A 17,519-nucleotide genomic window follows, 5' to 3' on the forward strand; every position below is an offset into this window, starting at 1 on the left:
TTAAAATGATTAAATCTAAAAACAGATTTAACAGATTATTCAGGAGATGCTTTGTTCCGTTAAAACGTTTTCCATGTGAGCCGGAACACTCAATGGAATTAGATTCCAGACGGCAGATTGAATGAAGTGTGCATCTCATCATCATCTTCATCATCATCATCCATTAATCCAGGAGGTTTCCCTCCCTCCCTCCTCTCCTCCCCTCCCTCCCCCTTCAGCCACCGTTGACGTCCATGGCTGTGTCACCCACATCACCAGGCTGCGCCCCGGTCCGGTTCCTTATGTGTGTACCATCTGGACTCGCATCCTTTCTGCTCCGGATTTTCAGACGTTCTTCTTTTTCACTGATTGTGTTTTTTTTCTTTTTCTTTTTTCAATCAATCGTTTGTTTTTTTGCTGAACTATTGTTTTTGGGCTTTTCTCTGGCTCCGTGCGTCCGCGCCTCCCTCACTTATCCGCGGTTTGGATCTCCCGGGTTCCACCTGGACCCGTCGGCTCCCGTTCCGTCACCGATTCCTCCGGTGAGCCTCCCGCGGGGTTGTTTTTTTTAGTTTCCCCCCCATCGTGCCTCCTAATTGTTTCCTTGCAGGGCTGGAAACTGTCGGGGAAGCGGCTGGGATGAGTGCGCCTCCTCTGATCCGCGCGCCCAGCCCGCTCCCGTTCTCAGGGGGGGCGAACAACGCCGTCGGAGGAGGAGGAGGAGGCGGGGGTGGAGGAGGAGGGGGGGATGGCGGTGTGATCTCCTTCAACATCCAGATCGGTCTGAGCCGGGAGCCGGTGCTGCTGGACACGGCGGAGCTCAGCCTCCTCCAGGTCCGGGAGGTGGCGTGCTCCATCGTGGAACAGAAGGTAAACAACCGGTGTAAACAAGACGTCATCAGAAAGTTGTGTTCGAGGGCCGGAGCGTGAAGTGGCTAAAGTTATGTGTGTTAAAGTAGGTGTGATTAATTACTTTTTATATCACTTCATGCACTCAATGACTTGAACATATTTTAATCAAGTGGATCGACCGGAAACGGGTCCCTTGTTTTATTGATTTATTGATTTACTGGGCGCTGATTTTGATTTCATAAATATGAGTCAGAACCGAATTCATAAATGGCTGCATGGATTCAAATGACTATGATCAATCTATAGTGAGAATACTGCATTCCAACATGGAAACAAACAAATAACAGCAAAACATGCATAACTGTATACAAACAAGCATAAATATAAACAAAATAACCATAAATATACACAAAACAACTGTAAATAGATATAAAAACCGAAGTATATTTCAAACAACCATAAATAAATGCATAAAGAAATATACGAGACAACATAGAAAACAACCACAAAGATATAGAACAACATGTTTATAGAATAATAATATGCATTTAGATATTTGTAATAATTTGTCAATTTATCATCACACACACACTCACATGCACACGCATATTGTAATAGCTTGTGTTGTAACACACTTTGATCTAACAAAAACATTTCCCAGCTTTATGCCAAGAGTTCCTGATGCAACATCTGCTGCTGCTGCGTGTGCGTGTGTGCGTGTGTGTGTGCCATCTATAGCGCCAGTCAATGACTTTAAGATGTGATCTGTTGGCTCCTCCCCCTCTGCCCGTTAAATCATCAAACGAATCAAACAAGTGCCATTAACTGTTCTATTTTTTTTCGATTGTGTGTTTTGTTTGTTGTTTACCTGCTTCGTTCAGAAGCACAGTGAGGCAATTGGCGCTGATTGAAAGCAGCGCAGCAGGTGCAAACACACCTGGGCAGATGCAAACACACCTGGGCAGGTGCAAACACTCCTGGGCGGTAAAGGGACTTTTTTTTTGCCATATTTCCAGAATTGTTTTTCTAAATTTGCAGGATGAGATGCAGGACAGGATCATAAAGTCACTGGGAGAAGATCTGACAGAATTGGGATGGGATTAAAATGGGTGGATGAACTGGATGAGAGTGAGGTAGGATGATGCCAGACTAGGATTGAGATTGTGGTGGCTGCCGGGTAACAGGGACGCTGGGCTAGAGGTGGTATTAGTATACTTACCAGTATTAGATTTAATTTTAGGATTTATTTTGAGGAAATAAACTAGAAAACGATTAGAAACTAAAAAAGGTGCTCCAGAAATAGAGATGGAAAAAGGTGAAGCGTATGCACGGTGGCGAGGTGACACTCCGTCACTGGTGTGATGTGTCCATTACCCCAGTTCAGACTCACTAATCGGCTCATTTCAGGTGAAAATCACCTCATTTCACCACCGTGAGACTTTACACCTGAATGCAACACACATACCTGTAACCGGAGAGCAGGAATGCTAACACCTTGACAAGTGTGCACACACACACACACACAAACACGGGTTGTTGATTAACATGTTTATTAGTATAGGTTGTTATATTCTACAGGTGTAAAATGTACAGCAGGCCACCAGACTCCTGTTCGCACCCAAACCCGAGTGACTTTCTACAAACATGCATCATTTAATATGTCAAATAGTGCCTAATGAACCGACTAATGAGGTGTGTGTGTGTGTGTGTGAGAGAGAGAGAGAGAGAGAGAGAGAGAGAGAGAGAGAGAGAATGCTCAATATACTGGGTAATGTTTAATATACAGCACAGGATGTCTTGTCCTGCTGTAAAAACACAAATTGTCAATGAGCATCCTTGGCCCCCCCACAACCCCCGACCCCCCCACACACGCACACACACCTCTGCTGCTGTCTAACAGTAATAATAAAGCTGTGCTGTGTTTCTGTCAGTTGCAGTTTCTCTTCGTTGCCTGGCAACTGATGATTATTATGGCTGTGAAGTATCCTTCTGAAGGCCATTATGACACACACACACGTGTTCTCTCATTTTTCTCTCTCTTTCATCCCTCTTTTTCATTCATTTATGTCTCTTTATTCATCTTTCTCTTCATCTCATTTTCCCTCATTTGATGTCTTCCCATCAGGTACCGGAGAGTGTTTTTTATGGGATGTACGAGAAGATCCTGCTGTTTCGTCATGACCAGACCACAGAGAATGTGCTGCAGCTGCTACGCTCCGCCTCTCAGATCCAGGAGGGCGACCTGGTGGAGGCCGTGTTGTCTGGTAAGGGGGGGGGGGGGGAAACACATTTTAACACCAACCAGTCCACACAGGTGGAAACAGAACCTCCCGTGTGGAAGTTGTTATTACTGCCATTGAGCTGAAGAATCATCCACACCGACACTTCAGATGGGATAAAAGTTAACGTTGCTCCACGTTACCATGGAGACCCAAACTCCAGACCAAAGAGGGCTGTAACAGTCCAGCAACCTAGTGACACCCCGTGAATCAAAAATCACACTGGGAGTCAGAAATGAGTCAAACAGGAAAGGGTGAATCATCCAGAAAGAAACTGCCTGTGACATTAGAGTGGAGCTCCAGCACATAAAGGGTTAACGTAGCATGAACGATCATACATAATGATCAATAAAGCTGTAAATAAACAACTCACCCCCCCCCCCCCCTGCACCACCTCGTCTCCTTCTCTCCGTCTTCATCAGGAAGCTGAAAAACACTTTTGTTAACAGCTTTCTCTCAGTCCCAGCAACAGCTGCCAGTGTGGCGGAAACAAACAGGAAGTTGACTTTGTGCAGGGTAACAAACACCTCCCGCAAAGCGAGCTGATTGGTCACAAAAGTGCGGCTGAAAACATCCCGCCCGCTCCTGCAGCACTCCTGCAGATAGGTTTTATTGGCTGGGATTCGATACGTGGAGCGTCGCTGTTGAATCCCGATAATTAATCGGCTCACATGTTAAGTTGTTTACAACGGGGGGGGTGTAAATATTCCACTCCGGCGTTTATATGCATATATTGATTTAATGTGGAAATATGCTGGTGAAAAGTGTTGCTTCAGGTGTGAAATAGGAGGAGGAGCTAAAGTCTGACATCATCATCCTGCGACCTCCAGCCTGACCCACCACTAATGTTCACTAATGATGTTGCCGACTAAAGCTGCAAACGGGAAATTTTCACGAAACCTGTTGGTCTTGTTGCTGCTGTTACCACGGCGACACACCTGACGGTCAGCGCAATGAGCCTATGCCATCATAAATAATCGCTCTGAACCACCTTTCTGCTGATGTCATCATCCAGCTGCTGTTTGCTGCAGGCTGCATGCAAATTCATGCATTTAACAAACAAGAGAAAACACATCAACTCTGATTCACTTTGGTGTATAAAGACACCAGGAACAATCTAGAACCTTTTGATGATGATCCAGATCACCACTGGATTCAGTTAGGAGGAGAACGAGCTGCTTGGGGGAGGTCTGTGCTCTCTGAGTGCGTTTCTAGTTTACTTTTCGCATTAAGAATGGGCTAATGTAGCTTTTGAAAAAAAACACAGAAATGTTTGTGGCACTGCCGCCGGTTCAGAGTTGTTTGTTTTCTGTTTGTGGGTTAATGAGCTAGCAGCATGCGCTCCTTAATGCTCCTAATACTGCCACCAAACACACACTTACACACAGGCATTTATATTCAGACAAGAACTACCTACTAACCCGCCGCCCACACACATAGGAACAAGTCATTTTCTGAAGCATATAATAACAGTTTAAGCGCTTGTTCAGACTTCAGACTGTATATTGCCCCTCCAAACAAAAGGCATAAACAATAATTTGAATAAATTGAGGTAATTTCCTGCAGCAGAATGTCTAATCAGAGCCGCTTTCTGCTGGAGGACCACAGCCAAGGCGAGAGGGCTGAAGAAAATCAAACAGGGAGAGAGATTCATGTGTAAAGGGAAAATCCTAAACTACCCGTCGCGTCGCCAAGCTCACTGCCCAACCGAGGAAGCACTTGGTCTTCACGCTTCAAAACGCTGATTCTCTCATTTTTCTTATTCCCACAGCTTCAGCCACGGTGGAGGACTTCCAGATCCGTCCACACTGTCTTTTCGTGCACTCGTACCGGGCGCCGGCGTTCTGCGACCACTGTGGTGAAATGCTGTGGGGACTCGTACGACAGGGACTCAAATGTGAAGGTGCGAAATTCCCACCTGGTTTATTACCTCCCATTTATTACCTGATGCTGTCTGCCTCTTTGTTAGCAGGATTACAAACCGCTGGATGGATCTATATTACATTTTAACTTTAAAACCCATTTATGGATTCAAAAATCAGTTAAAAATACACATCAACTCTGATTCACTTTGACTTTTCATTGTGAATGGTGAATAAAGATACCAAGAACAATCTAGAACCTTTTGGTGCTGATCCAGATCACCATGTGGATGCAGGAATGTTTTAAAGGATTCTTTATCATTGGGATCGAGGGCTATGTTCTAGCTAATTCCACAATAAATGGTCAGGGTGCTTGGAAAAATACATGCAGGATAAGTTTCCAACAGGCTCAACAAGATATTTAAGATTGATCCGGCTAAATTACGCCAGGACAAGAAAAATAAGACCTTTTGAATTTTCGTCACTGGAATGGAAAAATTTAAGGAAACAAACACGTAAGATACACCCAACTGAGCTGCTTGGGGGAGGTCTGCGCTCTCCGAGTGGCGCTAAAAATACCGATCGTTGCTCATCATTTGTCGCATTTGTTATCGCAGGCTGCGGTCTCAACTACCACAAGCGTTGTGCCTTTAAGATCCCCAATGACTGCAGTGGAGTCAGGAGACGCCGCACGTCCAACGTGTCCCTGACGGGGGGGCTGGGGAACATGTGCCGCCCCCTCTCGGCCGAGCCGTCGCCGCCTCACTACACCGATGACGCTTTGCTGGTCAGTGCACTGGGGCTAACTAGCCGACCCCGGTCATCCGTTAGTAAACCTGTTCTCTGAGTCAATGGATGAATGTCCGACCTTAGCTTGCGATGCTAACATCAGCTGTATGTTGGATTTAGAATATGAAATTCTGACTCCCATTATGTTTGATCTCTCTTCTTCTGCAGTCTCCAGTCAGTCCCAACATGGAGGTAAGCCACGCTAACTTTTGCCTCAGCTCTCCCCTCGCATTCTCCCGACCGCTGTCTCCGCTTCTCCTCCCTACAGAAGAACCAATTGGATTACTTCCCCGGTCGAGAACGCCGCTCCAGCTGCCAGTCGTACATCGGACGTCCCATAGAACTGGACAAGATGTTTCTGTCCAAGGTTAAAGTTCCCCACACCTTCCTGATCCACTCGTACACCCGGCCCACCGTCTGCCAGCACTGCAAGAAGCTGCTGAAGGGCCTCTTCAGGCAGGGCTTGCAGTGCAAAGGTGAGCGTACCTGTCCGTGGTCCGTTAACCCGCTGAAGGTCCCCTGCAGCTTCCTGACGGTTCCCCTCCTCCTTCTCTCTCCCTCAGATTGTAGATTTAATTGCCATAAACGATGCGCCCCCAAAGTGCCGAACAACTGCTTGGGAGAAGTTTCCAAGAATGGAGGCCAGTCTCCCACAAACCCGCCTGATTCTGATTCCACGCCGTTCTGTGGGTTTAGCGATCAGCTGACTGCGACAAACACCGTTTACATAACGGCAGATTTTAGCCGGACCAGCAGAAACAGCATTCAGAAGTAGCGTCCTGCGTCTCCAACGGTTTCTCGCAAACAGCTGATTTAACCATCAGAACCCAAACCAGAGCCGAAAACCAGTTCTACAAATAATCCTTCATGTCCTCCGTTTGGATTTTGTTAGAGCTCCTGAGCCCCGGAGCAGAGTCCGACATCGTTATGGTCGAAGGTTGCCTCGACGACCACGACGTCGACAGAGGCGGCGGCCTGTTGGATGACATGGATGACGCGCTGACATCAGAGGGTGGTTTCCTGCAGGAGGCGGGGCCAAACGACCTCTGCGACCTGCACGACCCTGATCTGGATGAGTCCAATCGAGCCATCAGGTATGAACACACACACACACACACACACACACACAAAATGGTGACACGCTGTTTTTCCCACCCTTTCTAGCCCATCCACCAGTAACAACATCCCTTTGATGCGAGTCGTTCAATCCGTCAAGCAGACGAAGAGGAAGAGCAGCAGCGTGATGAAGGAGGGCTGGATGGTCCACTACACCAGCAAGGACACTCTGGTACCGGCCTTCAGTATGTGTGGTGCGATCGCTCTTCCTCACGTCCACTCATCTGTCGCTCTCTCTGCACTTTTCAGAGGAAGAGGCATTACTGGCGGCTGGACAGTAAATGCATCACGCTGTTTCAGAACGACACAGGAAGTAAATACTACAAGGTAAGACATCTCAGTTCGGTCTGAACCCCATAGATGAAGCGTCTTCCCTGCCCCTTGTTTAGAGCTAATCAATTGAGCTTAGCTTAGCTTAGCCTTGTCAGAGGGCCAGCATTGATATCCCTTCCTCCATCCTCTCTGCAGGAGATCCCCCTATCGGAGATCTTATCTCTGGAACCGGCTCAGACGTTCTCCCTACTTCCTGACGGAGCCACTCCTCACTGCTTTGAGATCACCACAGCGACGCTGGTTTACTATGTCGGCGAGAACCTGCAGAGATCTGACTCATCTGTGACGGGCATCAGCGTTCTGGTGATTGGCGCCGTCCCGTCTCCATCCCCGGCTCCTTCACCTCCAGATTAACTGTGATGACGCGACGAATATTTGCTGAATCCGTATTTCCTGGCTTCAGGTCGGCGGCGTTGGGCAGGATGTGGCTCAGATGTGGGAGCTGGCCATCCAACACGCTCTGATGCCGGCCGTCTCTACTGGAACCTCCCACAGCGCTCATTGCAGCGGGCACAGTAAGTTATCCGGTGCCTTGGCGTGCCAGAGAACACCATATAGCTCATGCGCTTTATTTTGAAAGTGCCAAAGTGCAGCCATGTCTTTTTCAACCGTTTTACACTTCATTTAAAAACGGTTGAATCGATCAACGCTGTCCTGAACCGGATTGCAGCTTCCGCCACCGCTGTCTTTGAGCTCCAGGTAAAAGGACAACGGTGGACGTTTGAGACTCTCCCTATGTCTCTTTATGAAAACATGGCAGCCGTTGCTAAGTGAACAAGACGCCTCAGGTGTTCACGTTGCAGCTGAATTCTCCTGCAGACTCTTCGACGCCCACAAACGAACCGTCAGAGACATTTCAGGCATCCACTGATGTCAAACCCTTCATGACTAACGTTCGCTTCACTCTGGCCTCACCTGCCGGAGGAAATACGCACGTTAACACCACGGAACACACAACCTAGATTTAGTGTCCATGTTTATTGTGTGTTATTTACACTTTTGATCGTCTGCATTGTTCACAATGACTCTTGTGTCTCAACAGAGGAAGTGTCCATCAGTATTTCAGTCTCCAACTGTCAGATCCAGGAGAACGTGGTGAGGAAAGACACACACACACACACACACACACGGTAGTTTTACTAATAATACATGCGTGTTTCTTATTATGCATTCAATAAATAAATTAGCTGCTTGTTTCATATATTTATTGTTTGGTGTTAATAGTGAGTAACGTAATTTATATTTACCCAGAGTGCACCGGGGCGTCTTCACTGTGTTTGCATCAAGGCGACACCAAATATTATCACATTTCATTACGTTTAGCCAGTCGGGCTTCTTTCGTTCGACTTCTCTGACCATGTGTTGTCAAGGTTTCAGCTTTTAAAAAAACCTATTGAATAGTTTTTATTTAAATTCCAAAATCACTCCTTTGGCCTCATCCGGGTGAATGAGGACGAGGCGATGGCCAAATGTCTCGTCCCTCTCACCTTTCATCCTCTCTGATCCAGAGACTTAAAGGCGATGTCGCTGAGTTTCGGGTCAATATTCATCAAACGTCATCGAGATTTACATAATGCTGCAAATTCTATTCATGCAAATGCATCCGCAGAGAACACCGAGTCCCTTTTTACAAGCTCACCTCGCCGTCTCCAAGGTGAGCGTGTCTTCAAGCACCTCAAATGGAGATTACTGTGATTACTCACTCAGCCAAACTGTTTCCATAGTGACGGATGGTAATTAGACAGCCAGCGTGGGGAGGAGGTTTAAAATATTGTATTTCTGTCCCCTTTGCTTGAGGTGTGATATTAGTCTGTCAGTTAACAGGGAGGGAGACGGAGACATGATTGCAGACAAGGAGAAAATATTTAGCAGTTTTTGTGGCAGATCTTTGACGCTCTATAGTCGGTACACCGTCGGTCCTCCAGAACCGAACCCCTTGTAGGTATGAAACCATGCCACTCTTATTTTCGTAGGGCCTTTGACTTTCACGACGTAAACCTCTGTGTATTGAAGAGGCTTCCTGCTCCTTGACACGTGTCTCTTCTTGGAGTTTCACGATATTTACCGTCTCTACGTAACGTGTTTAACATGCAGCCTCCGTAAGATATTAACTTGTTCATTTTGGATGGCGACAATTATAACGTTTCACAAAGACGGAAACACGAACACTGTTCAAACTCAACCTCACAGATTCCTGACTAATATACAGCTAGTCCTCATTTAGCGCTGGAGTTAAGTTCCGAAGAACCCCTCGCTAAACAAAACCTGGCAACTTGGCAGACATTTTATGTGGTCAGAAAAATATATATTTCATAAGTATATTCCGCTTATACTGTACATAGGTACATATAGTTAGTCACAACTCCACAGCCTGTGTGTAACAGAGATTCCTTTTATATTTCAGAAAGCTCGTCGTAACTCCGAGTTGTCGCTAAACGAGGGCTAGCCGTATTTCTTTCTTGTGATGTTCGTGATTCATTTTATTCGTTTGTGAAATGTTTTTCTCTTCTCAGGACGTAAACTCCGTATATCAGATCTTTCCAGACGAGGTTCTCGGCTCGGGACAGTTTGGCATCGTCTACGGAGGTAAAACGCGCCTGCATCAGCGGCAATCGTGAAATGACATCAGCAATCGTTCAGTTATTGAACGGTCACCTCGAGTTTTGGAGATTAAATAGTGGCATTGGAAAAAACACAAAACATAAAGTTCTATTGTTTAGCGTCTGCGAATTTCGTTTTTTATTTTGAAACTCTTGACAAATATTAAGAAAATGGAAATCCTCAAATAAAGTACCTTACATTTGTACTTAAGACTTGAGTGTAGCACTTGACTAAATCTATTTCTCTATGTTCTGCAGCTAGGAACAGACAAGTGTGTTTCTATTGTGTTGTTATTTCACCCAGGTAAACACAGGAAGTCTGGCCGCGACGTCGCCATCAAGATCATCGACAAACTGCGTTTCCCCACCAAGCAAGAGAGCCAGCTTCGCAATGAGGTGGCCATCTTACAGGTAGGCACACACACACACACAAAGTGGTGCTGCTCATGAGCCTGCTGGCAGCGAGTGAGATTTCCTGTCGTGAACACTTTAATTACCGTGGCAACACTGTAGGGGTGTGACATCCTCTGATATTTCCAGCGTTGCTGAAACAGACACCTGAACGTAGAACGGTTCACTTCATGGCCGCTGGAATATGAGGAGTTCCTTTGAAATGATATATGTGTGTGGGACTTTAAATAAATAATTTAATTTAAATAATTATATGTGGTAATTAGTATGTCAGAAACAGGTGGCGGTGGCGGCTGATGAACGATGCAGAATCAAAGGCTTGATTTCTGACTACGTCACCTTCACTATCCAATCCAAATCAGTCTGAAGCTTTAAATTACAGAATTCAAAATGAAACTAACTCCTCCCCCCCTCCAGAGTTTGCACCACCCAGGTGTTGTTAACCTGGAGTGCATGTTTGAGACGCTGGAGAGAGTGTTTGTCGTCATGGAGAAGCTCCACGGAGACATGCTGGAGATGATCCTGTCAAGTGAGAAAGGGCGGCTGCCTGAGAGGATCACCAAGTTCCTGAGCACACAGGTGAGACACGCACACACACACGCACACGCACATGCACACACACACGCACACACACACACTGTTAAAGTGCCCTTATCCCGTTTGTGTGTTTCTGCGTGTCTTCATCAGATCCTGGTGGCGCTAAGGCACCTCCACTTCAAGAACATCGTCCACTGCGACCTCAAACCTGAAAACGTCCTGCTGGCTTCTGCAGACTCATTTCCTCAGGTAAAGAAGGCAAATTAGATAAATATAGCCTAGCTTAGCACAACATTGGGGTGAGAGAGGAACCTGCTGGCGCAACATGAGTTTTTGTGTGTGGGTTGTAAAGTACGGAAGTCATAAATGTTAGACAGGATGTTAATTGCGTCCGATCATTTACACATTTCCTTTACAACTGGTTGCGTAAGGGAGTGTTTGTCAGCAACACCAATGATCTAGGCTTACGTCCCTCTGTCCTCAGGTGAAGCTCTGTGACTTCGGTTTTGCTCGGATCATCGGTGAGAAGTCATTCAGGCGGTCGGTGGTCGGAACGCCGGCGTATCTCGCTCCGGAGGTCCTGAGGAACAAAGGCTACAACCGGTCCCTGGACATGTGGTCGGTCGGAGTCATCATCTACGTCAGGTGGGAAACGCCCACCACATCACGCCTCGTTAAGTCGTGGAGAGCTGGAAGAAGCACTTAACCTTTTATTTCCTTCCTCTCTCCAGCCTCAGCGGAACATTCCCTTTCAATGAAGATGAAGATATCAATGATCAGATCCAGAACGCTGCCTTCATGTACCCTCCTCATCCTTGGAAGAAAGTGTCCAAGGAAGGTACGAAAAACTTAGATGTTCATATTTCATACGTATATTCCATTTATACTGTACAGTTTAAGTTCAGGATATTATAAATGAGATGTGTTAATTCAAATTTCAAAGATCAGAATAAATATTTGTCCCGATAAACGGAACAGAAGGGGGGAAACGGTCCAGAGTCCCTGGGATATGCGTCTGGGGGCTATTTGTGTTGGATAGTTGCCATCCCATGACCCACATTAAATGTCTCGGGGTCACGTGACTCCTCTCAGGCAGGGGAGTGAGGGCGGGGGCAAATATTTAACGGTGCAGTTCTTGGTAAGAGGGTTGGACAGACAGAGTCGAGGAGGGGGCATTCATGTGGGGGTCTATTCATGTGCATAATGGCGAGCGATGGAGGCCTCCGTAGATCTGAGGGGCCCCGGGGTCCCGGAGCTGTTCAGACCACTGACCCCTGAAGAAATGTTAACATCATGTTAGCTTTGCTCATTAGCCCCGACTGGCCCCTCACCACAGGGGGGTCGCGGGCCCTTCATCCTCCTCCTCCCCATTCCCATCTTCATCTCCCTCCGCTCGACCTTGACGCTCCAGTTCAGCGATTTGTCACTCATCACTTCCTCCCTTTTATCGCACTTCCTCTCCTCTTCTGTCCCGGCAGCGATTGACCTGATTAACAACCTGCTGCAAGTTAAGATGAGGAAGAGGTACAGCGTGGACAAGACCCTCAGTCACCCCTGGTTACAGGTGAGACGCGATCACAGAGCTGCTTGGGACAGTGCTGCATTTTTTTTAAATGTTAATTCAGTGCACAAGACAGGAAACAGCACAGAGAGAGACCTGACACCTGAACGCCTCACAGCCAAAGAGTGAATGCAGAGGTTGAAGCTAATTTAAGATAACATTTAGACTATTCTGGATACTTGCATTTGAATGACTCGTGGCAGTTCCAGTGCCCTGGCTCCACCCCTTATTACCCGACCACAAATGTGTGATCTAAACGCCCAGATCTGGTTTAAAATTAAAATCCAATATTGTGTGAACATGATGTTTCATGGCACATTTGATTTTCACACCAGGACTACCAGATGTGGTTAGATTTACGAAACTTGGAGTCCCGTATGGAGGAGCGCTACATCACCCACGAGAGCGACGACCTGCGCTGGCATCACCACGCCCAGCTCAGTGGGCAAGGGGTGGAGCTTTACAATGAGCAGGAGGAGGAGTTGGAGACCCTCAGTGAGCGGGTCAGTGAACTCTGAGAACATTTCATTCACGAAACGAAAACAAAGCACTAAAGGAAGCTAGCGAGAGCCATTTTTGAAGATCAAAGATTTTGCTCAAATATTGTGACATTTAAATTTCCTTCATTTTCTGTGTTAAACCAAGTTTGGTTATATTTAGAAGGGAATTCAAACTGTAGCTCATCTCCCTTTTCTTTATGAAATCATTACAGTTTATGTAATGCTTGTTTTGTCTGCAGCTTTACCATTAGCCAGCACACCTTCATGAACCGCCTAGCTTGATCTGTCCTCTGAATGGGCAGGGCTTATACAATAAGCGGGTGGAGCTTCTGTTGTCAGTGGGTGGGGCTAACTAGAAAACTATGATTAACACCGGTCAGCTTCATGCATGGCCATTACATCCTCAGTATGATAAGACATGCATGCACAGAACACATGCTCTTATTCTGAAGTGTGCAGCGGCAGCAATCGCTGCTAATTAGTTGTAAAAGTTCATTTAGAAGACTCAGCAGAGACTAATTGTTCGGAAGAGGCCTCCCGTCAGGCCCAATGGGATGTCTGCTTATAGAAAAGCTGCCACGCATGATCCCGCCCCCTCAGGGGCGAATGAGAGCGGCGTGGTTATTACAGCATTAAAATACTGCCAGAGATCTGAAACATAAGGAGTTCGGGGCCTTGTCTTGTGTGCGTGTGTGTGTGCGTGTGTGTGTGCGTGCACTACCAATGTCAAAGATGACGTCATGCCACTTCTGTCCGATGTAAGTTTGTGCTTCTGGTTTTGTTTGGTATAATTTGAGCATAAAATTGGAATTTGTAAAAAATAGAATAATTATTATTATTCAATTTGGTTTTGTAAACAAATATTGAAAAACATGTTTGTGCTGTTTGTATATTTTTGCTTTTATTTTGAAAATGTAATGAACAAATAAAGTCATATAATAATATACAAACACAACATTCCAAAGACTTCTTTTTTCATGTGTTTATTAATTTGCGTGAGAGGTTGTACCAGTCCACGAGGAGGAGGATAAGTCATTGTCCAATAAATTGACGCCCCCCCCCCCCCCCTCTGCGCCCGAGGTCCAAGCGTTTTGGTTTTAATTCACGTTTCTCGGGAAAAAAGTGTAAAATCTGAACAGCTTTGCAGGAACATGTTTTTGAAGTCTGCTTCCGAACACTTCCACCAGCTTCCAGGCGGGTTTGGTGAAGATCCAAAATTATTAATAAACTCAAACAGGCCTGAATAGGACAGATATAGAAAACAAAGAGCAACGAATTCCCCTCGGAGACTTCCTGAAGGGTGAAGACCTTTCTGACCGGAAGAGGAGGAGCTGCTTTCTTTTCGGAGGACTTTTCGAATTTATGATGACGTCCTCCTTCATAAAAGTTTTATTCCTCTGGGAGCTCATGGTTAATACATTACACAATCGACACGTGTTGCCCCGCCCCTCCCCAGAGGGCAGGTAACGGGGCTAGCAGCTGATTGGAGGTTTGAGGCACCTGAGCAAAGTGGCAAAGGGTTAATACCCCCGGATAATCCCTCCTGGTCCCACGGAGAGGCAAAAGGTCCTGACAGGACGATTTCTATTTACTGTGAATGAAAAAATAAAATGTAACACCTCAGAGGTAGAAAACTGCCCTAAACGAACCCATAATACTCAGATTCCTCACTTTAGTGCTACTGCTGTAATACTAGTAGTACAAGTACCTGAGTAACTTTACTCCTGTCAGAAGACTTGTCGCTTCCAAGATGTTTCCAACACACATTCAATTATTTATCCAGACAGACATGAACGTGTTTAGTGACGTGGAATCCAGCGGACAGGTGTGCGTTTCGTTTCGTGCGCGTCACGTTTTCCTAAGAAGACGCACGCGCAGGGGAACTACTGTCACCGAATCCACGAATCCCAAAAGCAGAAACTCTCGAGTCTCCTGAGGGCCCGTGTTGCCACTAGATGGCGCTCCACGAGAGGCAACGACGAGTCTCCCCTCGGTGCCTGTGCGTGAGTGCGCTCGCGCGCGTGTGAGGGTGTGCGTGTGTTTTAACAGATATTTGTCTCCATGTGAGTGTGAGTTCTGATTGTGTCTATTGTTCCATGCGTGGTTTCCCATGCTATGCGTCTTTGTGTGTTTCCGTCTTTGTCATCTATTTTGTCTCGCGCATCTGCGTGCATGCATGCGTGCGTGCGTGCGTGCGTGCGTGTTTGCGCTGTAGAAAGAGCGCCTCCCCAAAACAAACCGCGGTGCTTGTTGGGACGCCGAGGGCCACGTGAACACGAACACACACATTTAAGAAACAGCAGTCAACAAAAACAAACAAGCCACCCTATATGCCAATTAAAACACGCACGCACACGCACACACACATTTTAGAGCGATTAAAGAATAACCATTAGTAGGAAGCAGAGTCTCCTGTTGCAGCTCAGTGTTGAATCCTGTTTAGAAACGAGTTCATTTTAAATATGAAACAAACAATCGATCAAACACAGATCGATCAGCAAGATCAATCATATTCATTTTAGTTGAAAATAAAACCGGCAGATCGTTTGCAGTTTGTTTTTCTCCAGCAACACGCACGTGGATGACTGCGCGCGCGCACACGCACGCGCCCTGAGTGCGTGTAAAACCTGTCAGTGGGTTAACGAGTCACTGGATCAAAAACGGAGCTGATTTCCTTCTGAATACGTTCAATGATCAATCGCAGGTTTCCATCGCAAAATGATTCCAATCAAACAACTTCATTGATCCGATTAGTTTCACTATTTTTCTTCTACAATTAAGTTTGCGGTTTCTTTCATCCTTACGTGACTTTCTGCAACAGCCGACAAATAATAAAGTGGATTATTAGTCCTACAAATGTCTGTAAAATAATAATAATAATAATCTATTAGAATCTATTAGAATCACATTTTAATCACATTTTAAAACATCAAATGCGATTAAAAGAGAATTTAAATAATAAATATAACAAACTGTCAAATAATGATCTTAAATAATAATATAAATTATTCCAGTGGGTCCATTGTAATATTGCTCTTAAATTAACACAATCATTTTTCATTTAATTATTAATTCTGATTTATTTACTTGTTTGTTGTCTGACATAAAATTCTCAAAGAGATTAACGAATTATTTTAAGTCTATTTATGTTGAAATTTGGCGACTTGAATAAAAGAATACAATTTCCCCAATGATCTATTCATATATATATTTTAGCAGCAGAGGTCAGAACAAACATCTGAAAGAAGTTAAGGGACAATAAAATAAATTGTGATTTAAATATTAAAGAAGAATAAACCTCCAAAAACGTTCAATGAGAAAAGCTGCTAATATATTATATAATATTATTAGTAATATTTAACATTTGAAATAAACAGATGTGTTTTAACTCTTTATAATAATAAAGTAATAATAATAATTACTGATATAATTCTTCATTTATGACATACTTTTATCTTTTTATCAACTTATCATCATATTTCCGGTTTTATTCTCGGTGATGCGTGACGTGCGGTTTGTGTCTGCGGTCCGAAGCCGCAGAAGAAGAACCCTCCGGTTCTTTGTGTCGCGCCTGTCGGTAAGCTTCCGCCCCGAAAGAAACCAGCGCGCAACATCTCATCAATAATTCTATGAACGTACCGCAGGGAACAAAGCTGCGTGCGTGAGAACGCAGACTCGGGAATGGGGGGGTTACAATGAATTAATTTCTGCAGAAATAAGATGATGTTCAAATGAATAAAGCTGATTTATTTTCTGTCTGGAATCTGCTGCTGCTGCAGATTTCGATTTGTAGGTATTTTGCCATAATTTATATATATATATATATTTAAACTTTATTTGTGATCTTAATTGAATTATTCTTATAAGAATATTCTAATTCTTGAAATCATAATAATAATTATGATTCTATTCTTAATTTAAAAAATCTTGTATCTGATATCGATTTATTTTTGATTGATTTTATTTCTGATGTAATGTCCTTTATTATTTATGTTGGTGAGTACGTCAATAAAAAATGTCATTAATAAAATATGACTAATTTTAAATGTTAATATTTATTTTAATCTTAGTATTTATCTTGACTCATGAATTAAATGTTTTAAATTACATCTTGACAAATTTCCATTTTCCATTGAAGCAAAAATATTGAAAGAAAAGGCAAAACTATCTTTAATAATAAAATCACGGATTTAACATACCTGTGCTTCTTGGCCAATATTTCGACTTATTCCTTTCTTTAAAACCAGAATATTTCTATTTCTACTTCTACTTTAAATTTTTCACAATTTTTCAATCTTTCTTCCCGATATACATAATACTTCCTTGTTTTGTTCCTTATCTGTCTTGTATTGCCTTTTTCCTTTAATTTCTATTTTTACTTGTGTTTAGGTGAACCACCAGCCACCATATCTCTCTCTCTCTCGCCCTTTCTTTCAGTCCCTTTATCTGGTTCTGTATTGTTTCATTAATCCCTCTTTTATCATTTAATCTCTCTCTTCTTGAATGGAAAAAACAATAAAGGAATAAATATAATCTCATTATTTTACTTTATTTATTCAGAGCTCTGTGTGTCATAGAGCTCTATTGTTTTCCAAAAACTATTAAAAACACATCAGTAGGTGACATGTTCCTTCATTACCGTGAACACAAACACTGTCTCTTATTATGATCCGATCCCACACACACCTGCTGCCCCAAAT

The 17,519-nt window shown here is 44.4% G+C and overlaps 1 protein-coding gene across 1 annotated transcript; it reads left to right on the forward strand.

The window, feature by feature from the left end:
* The first annotated feature begins 618 nt into the window (after window positions 1-618).
* prkd1 (protein kinase D1) lies at window positions 619-12,837 on the forward strand. The gene is made up of 21 exons (XM_068751723.1): window positions 619-849; window positions 2,957-3,095; window positions 4,882-5,013; window positions 5,590-5,759; window positions 5,930-5,953; window positions 6,030-6,237; window positions 6,325-6,402; window positions 6,654-6,855; window positions 6,926-7,049; window positions 7,127-7,204; window positions 7,346-7,513; window positions 7,614-7,725; window positions 8,253-8,305; window positions 9,724-9,796; window positions 10,115-10,221; window positions 10,639-10,800; window positions 10,909-11,007; window positions 11,243-11,403; window positions 11,490-11,596; window positions 12,237-12,322; window positions 12,655-12,837. Exons 1-21 carry the CDS (start codon window positions 619-621, stop codon window positions 12,835-12,837), a joined length of 2,697 nt encoding a protein of 898 aa, XP_068607824.1.
* Window positions 12,838-17,519: the final 4,682 nt, after the last annotated feature.

This window comes from Brachionichthys hirsutus, chromosome 18 (genome assembly GCF_040956055.1).
Source record: "Brachionichthys hirsutus isolate HB-005 chromosome 18, CSIRO-AGI_Bhir_v1, whole genome shotgun sequence".
NCBI lineage: Eukaryota > Metazoa > Chordata > Actinopteri > Lophiiformes > Brachionichthyidae > Brachionichthys > Brachionichthys hirsutus.

Bases quoted from the DNA above. Each gene is read 5' to 3' on its own strand.
- prkd1 (XM_068751723.1), top strand. From the start codon at position 619: ATGAGTGCGCCTCCTCTGATCCGCGCGCCCAGCCCGCTCCCGTTCTCA. The intron at 11,404-11,489 runs GTGGGAAACGCC...TCCTCTCTCCAG, and splicing joins GGAGTCATCATCTACGTCAG to CCTCAGCGGAACATTCCCTT. The intron at 12,323-12,654 runs GTGAGACGCGAT...TTTTCACACCAG, and splicing joins TCAGTCACCCCTGGTTACAG to GACTACCAGATGTGGTTAGA.